Below are 9,465 nucleotides of genomic sequence, written 5' to 3' on the forward strand. Positions count from 1 at the left end.
AGTTTGTGAACTGCTTCAATAATGTGACCTTAATCTTACATATCATTTATATGTAAATGCATCCATGATTCAAACACTCAAATCCTTGCATTCATACTTGGTCATGCGCCTTGGAAAAAAAGGATACGTTATTTATAGATTTCTATATCTATTAAAAACCTAATTGAGACACGAATCATTATTTGTGCATTACATCCCATGCACATTTCCCGTTTCAAAAGGAACAGATGCATTGTGGGAAGTTCATGAACATTATTATGTTGCATCAATAAAGCCTGTCTTCCGTAGTTCTGTTTGCCAAAAACAGGGCAAAAGCAATCCCCAAGGACTTCCACTGTTCCACTGGAGGTTTGTTTTTAAACACAAATGTAAGCTGCTGTCTTTACTGCTGTCGTTTACCATCTGCAAACTTCTGCATAATTTATACGTTTCTTCCTTTCGCGAAATAAAAAAATCTAAGTTCAGAAGCAGGCTATTTATGGGTGTTTTCTTGGCTATGTCTTTTCCTTCAAAGGAGTACAGGGGGTGATGTCTGACAGTAGGAAATAAGGCGATGGGGAGGTGGAACATTTCAGCACCCCACGATAATAACCGGTTACCATTAGAGATCAAAATAATTGCTAACCTGTCCTCACAATACCAATTGATGCCCATTTTATAAATCACACTTTTGAATCATTGTTTTCATCCTGTTTTTTGCATTGGCTCATTGTTTTCATGACAATTCAGCACATTTACTCAAATGAAATTCATAACAGTAATGAAAGAAAATTATATTTAAATTATCATTCAAATTCTTCATACAGAATGACAATAACAAACAGATTTTGTGAGATTCTCCCATATATCAAGAATATTTAAGGTTAAATTCTAAGTTTATTATTTATATGTCACTTAATTTAGAAATCAATCAACTTTAAGCCAATTAATAAAACTGCATAATGTTTGGGTGACCACGCTGGTATGTCTGCGGTCTATATTAAAATGTATTTCTTCACAGACCACATAAGTGCACAGTGCAATATTACCACCCTTACATTTGGCACCATCTGATGGTGCGTATTGCTATTACAGGCACTTTAAAATGCAAATAGCCAGCCTATCACAGATGAGACATGCTCGTGTTTAAATACAAAGTGAGCTCTGAACACCGCGATGTGGGCGATGTGAAACACAATAACAATGTCTTTAAAATATTTGTAAATATTAATCATTTTATTCTGAACAATCTTAAACTATAGTGCAGTTGTTGCTTGCCCAAAGTGCATTGTCTTTATTCATTGCTGCTGTCATCGTTGCTATCTTCAATATTGCCGTCTGCTCTTCCCTCCGGTTCGGGGTAATTCAGGATGTGCCTGTTGGCCTGTATGAGGTACTGCTGCTGTTTGAAATACACTTTCAACACTCCCTTGATCACCACGAAGGCAATGCCACCCTAGAGGAAAACCGCTCTGTTAGGAATCATGCTCTTTAACCTCATAATGTTGTTGTAGGTGTGGTACAAGTCCCTGACTCACCAGGATGGTACGCTGAAGGTTAGATGTGACCCTGCGGAACAGGAGACGGCCGACCAGGTTGGCGATAGAGGGGAAGACCAGAGCTCCGCACAGGGTACGAGACACAGAGAGATGGTCTCCTCCGTAACCGCCCTCCACTGGGACCCGTGGCAGAGAACGCCCCATCCCTTTGCAAACAAATACATACATGAAACAATAACTTCTCTGTCAACACTTGAGTGATGATGTATTTCTATAGAAAGGTGCTTAAAGTGATAGTTCACCCAAAAATGAAAAATCTGTCATCATTTACTCACCCTCTTGTCATATCAAACCTTTATGACTTTCTTTCTTCCGCAGAACACAAAAGAAGATATTTTGAAGAAAGTTGGTAACCGAACAGCACTGGACCCCACATTCACTTCTATAGTATGGACACAAAATGCAAGTGAATGGGGGCCAGTCATCAACATTCTTCAAAATAAAAATAATCATTTTTATTTTGGGGTGAACTATCACTTTTACATACGTTTATTATTCAACAAGTTTTCCGTATGATTATTGAAGTTCACAGTTCTCAAAGATAAGCAACGAGGTCTAAAATCTAATTTTCACTTCCAAATAAGGTGCTTGAATTTGACATACAAGGAAGATTTGTCATCATTGTCTTGCACAATCGTGAATTTCTTTACATACCAGGAACGAGCCCATTAAAGATCTGAAGTTTGGAAGAGTGACGCTGCCAAAGCCGCACCACGTAATCCTCCCAACGTATCATTTTTCCCAGTACCAGCATGACGGGAATGGTGGGCAAACCCATGAGCAGGAAAAGAGGGTCTGCACGCTCCATCACGTCTAGACCCTTCTTATGGCCCACCACCTTGGAACAGAAAATAAACTATGAGGACTGCTATAAGAATGATTGAAATGGTTTTTCTGATTTGATGACATCAACACACCTGCATAACTGTGACGGCGCCGTAGGTGACGGCTGACCAATAAACAGTGCCCACAACGACTCCAGCCGCAGTGAATGGGCTGGCCCTGGATAGAGCTCTATCAATCTGCTGGAGGAAGTACACCAAGGGCCCTGGAATGAAGAAAAAATAACCCCACATTTAACACTTGCCTACAAAATAGGTTTTTTAAATCACAGCTAACCGGTATAAGGAATTTGAGCCATTAAAGAGTAAATCATTTGTGATTTTTATGGGCCTACTTTGGTTTATGGAGTGTCCAACAACAAGTTTAGACACATACAAGGTATAATAACACTTTCATATTCTCAACACAACAGTTGTTACCTTACTTCTTGACTGACTCTTAAATGATTCGTTCAGGCGACTCATCTGTCTTTCTGTCAGCCTACTCTGATCTGATTGGTCAGATGCTCTAGTCTGCTGTGATTGGTGTACCACGTACATTGTAGCAAATGGAACGTGGGGGCCATTACGCAAATCTGACCCGGAACTGAAGTTAGAACGACAGACGACTAGTTTCTCGTGATTCAGAGTCGACTCCTTTCTTCCTCAAGCCAATAACTTTGTTATTCGTTCACTTTCGGCTTAACTACTTGGCATTCACACACAGCAACATTACACACTGCATGAAATGGACATTGTAATAATAAATAGTTACTCTTTAACAGGCCCACACAGAACCTGTGCACTGTTATCACACTGTCTGTGCTGATTGTCTGGGAAAAGCAAGAATGTATGACAGGATACACAATAAAAGACATTCAGTCAGATAAGTGTTTCCAGAAGGTAAAGTGCAGCAACTCACCCATTTTGGGGAAAACTATACTGTATTCTGTCCCACATTGTGGGCAGCTCACAGTTCCACCGCTGTTCCCTTTCTGTTTTTCGTCGAGCCATCGCTGTAAGCAAGCCTGATGGATCCACTTTGTGCAGCCCTTACAGCGGCACGGGCTGACCCATTCTGCAGCCCGATCTTCTTTCTCCGTGGCAAAACACACCCAGCAGTGCCTGCCATGGGAGAAGATAGAATTGACTGTATGATTATGATCCCCATTAATCAAAGTGATGTAATAAAAACAGGAACTCACTTCTCTGGAGGTTCATCTTCACAGGCCATCGCGTGTCTCAAGTTGTATATGGGGTCTCCAGATCAACCATGAGTGAGCCAGGACTGGCTCAATGTACAAGACCTGTTCAAGAAGATACTTTTGTAGGACCAATGACAGCTCTTATTTGTATGATTACATTATACTGTTTATTACAATTATTGAAGCAGATTTATATAGCCGACCCAGATCATCTTAAACATGCCGTCCGTATTTTGAGCTCACTACATTTAGTTTAATTACAAGTTGTGTTTTTTGGTAACTAGAGATGTGGTAATGTAAATACACGCCCAGTTTAAAAGTCATAAATGATTTCAAGAGCATTAACACACTGAAACGTGCAAATAAAACAACGGAAGTCGTTAAACTCGACACAAACCTCTGCGATACGGAGTTTTTCAGAACCTTTAGCAAACTTAATCGTTTTGTAATCGGCGTTGGATTGTTGATCTCTGGCTGATTTGACACTTTCAGTTTCTCAAAGGACAGAACAACAACCTTATGAGGAACTGCTTCCTGATTACATACTTCCGTCTCTGAAATAAAAGTCCTCAAACGTGACAGACTTCTAAAGCAAAAAAGCTCGTTTATTGTTCATAAACCTTTATTTTACTCTACATTTTTATTAGACACCCGTATGTGTTTGAATTTATTTTAATTGAGTCACGTTAACCTCAATTCACGTGCCACTGATGGACTAAATGATTTAGTGATTTAAATTACAATTGAGACAGACCGACATACATAACAATAACGTGGTAATAAAAGCGTAAAAACAAACAAAAAGACATTTTTGTACTAGTTGTGTAATTTCCAACATTGCCATACCCCGCCCACGACCTATATTTCCGCCTGACTATTGGTTAGATCTCCCGTCACTCACTTTGGAGTTACGTGGGTTTGATTGGCTCCCCGCGCCGTTAGGTTAGGTTGAAGCGTCACCGCTCAGCCTGAGGATTTTACTGCCTAGTGTCTAAGCAGCGACGGTTATTTTTATTTACATGAGCAGAAAATCATAAAGAGTGTTTCTTGCTATTTGAGTTGAGCGACAAACACACACAAGTGCAGGCTGATCATGGAGTCGTATGATATTATAGCCAACCAGCCGGTTGTAATTGATAATGTGAGTATGATGTCAGCCTTCCACACCCAGTCTGTGCTAACAGGCTAAAGCTAATACCATTGTGTCAAGCCTGGGTTCGCCGATCAACGCTGATATGTGTCTGTGATGTTGTTTATGAAATGATATATTTATAATGTGTGGACGGTGTGATGCACGTCTGAACACTCAAATGAACTTATTTGTGGAAAGAATAATAACGAGGTGTTTTGTCTGCATTGATTTATATTCAGGCATTAGCGGGTCGGAATGATGCATCATCGCATATCTGTTCCGGTTGTTTGAATGAATTACTCAGCCCTTAAATAAATGACATTTCTTTGTTCATATTAATATCACACTGCAGGTTGCGTGGCTGTCAAAGGCTATCTGTCAAATAAAAACCCGGAATTTGGCTAAAGTTGTTGTTGCTATAATGACCGGCCATGACCCGCCTTGCAAATAGAGTTGCATTTTACTGTGTGTTAACATAGTTTTAAATGATGTCAACTTGTAGCAGATCAATGCAGATGAAATGATATCTAAGAGACACTTTAGGACATTTTCTCGTGTGTGTATGTGGTTGAGTCTCTTGTTTTGCCCTCGAGCTCTATCTCATGACTCGGGCTCAAACATTCATGTTCAGAACATTCATGATTCATTTATAATTCATTTGCTTTTATAGTCAAGTTTAATTTAGAAACACCCCCTTTATAATAGTAAGCCATATTCCAACCTCTGTCCTTGTCTATATGTTTCAGGGTTCTGGTGTTATCAAAGCTGGCTTTGCTGGAGATCAGATTCCCAAATACTGCTTCCCGAATTAGTATGTACTCATTTTATTGCTGTTCTTGCATAAGTCTAACCTTTTATTGTAAACCGTAGATTATAATAAATATTTGTTATTTATCTTGGCGTATTTACGGTGTTGTGTTATGCCTAGTGTGGGACGACCCAAACATGTTCGGGTGATGGCTGGTGCGCTTGAGGGTGATATGTTTATCGGACCTAAAGCGGAGGTATACATCTGTTTAAAGCATTGTCTTCCTTTAGTATTTCAGTCTTTAAAATGTGTTGTAGTAATTTTAATCTCAATTTATTGATTTCTGTATATCTTACTTTTTATATTTGTTGTGTCTTCAGGAGCACAGGGGGCTTCTATCTGTACGCTATCCTATGGAACACGGAATTGTGAAAGACTGGAACGATATGGAGCGCATCTGGCAGTACGTCTACTCGAAGGAACAGCTGCAGACCTTCTCAGAAGAGGTGTGGCCTGGACCTTTTTCCATTTCCATTAAGTCATTTAGCAGACGCTTTAATCCAAAGCGACTAACATAGAGTTCAGGGAGCAATAAAGCCATATGTCATACAGGAGCAATAATACAATAGGTGCTAATACCAAGTTACTAATTTCAACAAAAGCCAGAACCATACCTGTTGATAGAAACATTACGTTGACACTACCCATTTTTTTTTTGGAGAAGTATATATTTGTTTTCTCTTGCTTTTATCTTAGCATCCTGTACTACTGACCGAGGCACCGCTGAACCCCAGTAAAAACCGAGAAAGAGCAGCAGAGGTTTTCTTCGAGACTTTCAACGTTCCAGCACTGTTTATCTCTATGCAGGCAGTGCTCAGTTTGTGAGTTTCCTAAGATTTCTTTACAACCAGACATCATGTGACGTGGTCAGAAGCATCCCCCTCACACAGAAATGTGCTTCTTGCCTGACAGATATGCCACAGGCCGAACCACAGGTGTGGTCCTAGACGCTGGTGATGGGGTTACACACGCAGTTCCCATATATGAAGGATTCGCCATCCCCCATTCCATCATGCGCGTGGACATCGCCGGGCGTGACGTCTCTCGATACCTCCGCCTGCTCCTGCGCAAGGAAGGTTACGATTTCCACACCTCCGCGGAGTTCGAGGTTGTGCGCACCATCAAGGAGGTATGACGTTCCAAAAATCAAGGCATAAAAACAAATCTTCTTTGAAAAACCATCAGCTGCAGAATATGAAGCTTTGAACACATCGTTTTAAGAGTTAGATGTTGCACATTACAAGTAGTGTCCATATAAATAAGAGAGATTTTTAACTGTATCTTTCATTTTCCAGAGAGCCTGCTACCTTTCCCTCAACCCACAGAAAGATGAAACTCTAGAAACTGAGAAAGCACAATACACACTCCCAGATGGAAGCACTTTAGATGTAAGTGAAAATATATTTACCAGCATGTTTTAAAAGCAAAAGTAAAATGGGTTGCAAATGCAATTTGTTTTTATTTGGTTTTTAAGTTTTAATTCATCTGTTACTCTACCAGTTGGTTGTACTTACTGCTATTAATCTTCCTTAGATTGGCCCAGCGCGGTTCAGAGCTCCAGAGCTTCTCTTCAGGCCCGATCTGATCGGAGACGAGAGTGAAGGCATTCATGAGGTGCTGGCTTTCGCTATTCAGAAGTCAGACATGGACCTGCGACGCACACTTTTCTCAAACATAGTGCTGTCTGGTGGCTCGACGCTCCTTAAAGGTGCAGTAGAAGTAGACCTTTCTTTCCCCTCTCTAAGCTCTCCAATACATGACAACTTAAATTCTGTTTACCCTTTCTTGCAGGATTTGGAGATAGGTTGTTAAGCGAAGTGAAGAAACTTGCACCCAAAGATGTTAAAATTAAGGTGAAGCCATGACTGAGATATAAAAACGTATTGTTTTATGCTGAACTGTTAAAGCACACATGATCTGTGTTGCTAACATTGTTTCTCCTTGTTTTGAAGATATCAGCACCACAGGAGAGACTTTACTCCACATGGATAGGGTAAGTATACAGAACCAGACAAACATTTGGACACGTATTTGTTTGTTTGTCTTGCTATAAAAAGAGTTCTGTTTTAATATCCAATGTTCACATGTTTCCCACCGTGCCTTGTGTAGGGGATCTATCCTGGCTTCACTTGACACCTTTAAGAAAATGTGGGTCTCCAAGAAGGAATACGAGGAAGATCGTGCCCGCGCCATCCACCGGAAGACATTTTGAACGAGGGTGAAGGGCACCAGTCTCCCTCTTCTCAGCGGTTTCACATCCCTCCCCTTTTCTCGCTTGGCCTCCCTCTGTTCACTCTCACCCCTCCACCTGTCCCGACAAGGGAACCTTACGGGTCTCCCAATCGCAGCAAGGCATGTATTCATTGTTCCCTGCCCAGCTTCTTGTTGGGACACCCGACTGGGACAGGGCTCGGTCGGGCATTCCTCGCCCGTTACGCACCCATTTACGCCCATCAAATACCGAAAAGCTTTGCAGGGCATCAATCAATGCTGTTAACTGTTGTTTCATTTGAAGCCAATGCTTACCATTCAACGCTTAAATATTTATTACACTATTTACCCTGCCCTGTATGATATTGTCATATCTATTCTAATGAAAAACATGAAGGTGAATGTTATGTTGTAAGGATTTCATTCCAAAACAGATTAGATTGATAACTTTCCTATGTCGCAGTTGTCAATGTAGATGACAACGTGTGGATATCTTTAGTCAAAGTCAAAATAGTATTTTTATTCTTATTCATTTGACGTTGCTGGTTATTGCTTTCAGGTTGTTAATGGCGAAAACATACGATAGAAAAAGGCATCATTCACCACTACGACAATTCACTGTAACGGACACTACCGTGTTTACTGTTTGTGTCCTTTCCCTTGACTGTCTGGATGCTGAAACCCTTCTAGCTCAAGAGAAATACACGATGTGTACTAAAACAGGAATTACATGGGACGTAGCTAAATTTATTGCTGCTTGAGATGTTTATAAGTGTTATTCTTAGCATACAGTACATTTTAACGTGGAATCATCGGTTTATGCTAAAGGGGCGAGGGTTGTTCCATTTACTCTTTCGATAATTATGTTTCTCAGCATTAAGTTATCTAGCGTAACTTTTTCCATACGTTAAATGTCAAGTTCTCGCACAGAAAGCGATGCAAACGTTAGCCCTTTTGTGTCCACTGAATTTGTTTTAATCTATTCCCCATGAATCTCTGCTCTTATATTGTTAACTCTTCAAGCAGAGCAGTTGATCGAAGTTAAATGAGGTCATCCGGTGAGCGTTTAAGAATTTATTAGGCTTCATCGTTGTGGCGCTATTCCACTGTAAAATCCCCCCCCCAAATCTGCTATACTGCATGAACAGAATGACTGAGATTGTGTGTTTTTTTCAATGTAATTCTAAACTAAATGTGGGTAAGTAAGGCAGCGGGTGGCCAAATGGATTTAGACGCTTGAGGGTCTTTCGACACTAGAGTTTCTGTAGGGTTTGTTGAAAGAGATCTGCTGTCTAATGGGATGTAGTGGCAGGATTGCATTCAAGTCCAATTTGTTCAACCTAGGATTCGCCTTACAATGTCGTCATTGGAAAACCAGAGCATCTTGGTTGTATTTTTTTTATTCATAAAAAAAATCATAAGCCTTGTGTACAGTGGATTGCTATTCAACAATATTAAAAAACAAACAAAAAATACATTACAAAAAGGACTAAAATGTACAAACCTGTTTCTTCAGTTGTTGCTTTTTCTTTTAATTTTGTAAATTCACTATGATAAATAAATTAATGCTGTCTGAAATACAGTGTCTCTTGTCTATCATACCAACACAACCCAGATATATGGGGTGTCTTTGCATGGTTAACAGTGGTTTTTAAAAAAATGTGAGTTTTGTCACATTTAGATGGTGTGAATGTGACAGGAAAGAAGTTTTTACATGTCAAAATTCAAAAGTTGCCTAAATATACTACTT

The 9,465-nt window shown here is 40.1% G+C and overlaps 2 protein-coding genes across 2 annotated transcripts; one reads left to right on the forward strand and one right to left on the reverse strand.

Annotated features, from left to right (window-relative positions):
• Nucleotides 1-4,371, reverse strand: marchf5l (membrane-associated ring finger (C3HC4) 5, like). The gene is made up of 7 exons (XM_079448848.1): nucleotides 3,962-4,371; nucleotides 3,565-3,666; nucleotides 3,282-3,484; nucleotides 2,456-2,586; nucleotides 2,193-2,376; nucleotides 1,518-1,684; nucleotides 1-1,435 (listed from the first exon to the last, which is right to left on the reverse strand). The coding sequence occupies exons 2-7, from the start codon at nucleotides 3,591-3,593 to the stop codon at nucleotides 1,274-1,276; spliced, it is 876 nt and encodes a 291-aa protein (XP_079304974.1). The 5' UTR covers nucleotides 3,594-3,666; nucleotides 3,962-4,371; the 3' UTR covers nucleotides 1-1,273.
• An 85-nt stretch (nucleotides 4,372-4,456) lies between these two features.
• actr1b (actin related protein 1B) lies at nucleotides 4,457-9,290 on the forward strand. Its single transcript, XM_079448852.1, has 11 exons — nucleotides 4,457-4,705; nucleotides 5,443-5,507; nucleotides 5,625-5,700; nucleotides 5,825-5,950; nucleotides 6,201-6,325; nucleotides 6,417-6,633; nucleotides 6,800-6,892; nucleotides 7,038-7,212; nucleotides 7,296-7,357; nucleotides 7,457-7,497; nucleotides 7,614-9,290. The coding sequence occupies exons 1-11, from the start codon at nucleotides 4,658-4,660 to the stop codon at nucleotides 7,714-7,716; spliced, it is 1,131 nt and encodes a 376-aa protein (XP_079304978.1). The 5' UTR covers nucleotides 4,457-4,657; the 3' UTR covers nucleotides 7,717-9,290.
• The last annotated feature ends 175 nt before the right edge of the window (nucleotides 9,291-9,465 follow it).

The sequence above is a fragment of the Barbatula barbatula genome (assembly GCF_947034865.1).
Source record: "Barbatula barbatula genome assembly, chromosome: 24".
Taxonomy (NCBI): Eukaryota; Metazoa; Chordata; class Actinopteri; order Cypriniformes; family Nemacheilidae; genus Barbatula; species Barbatula barbatula.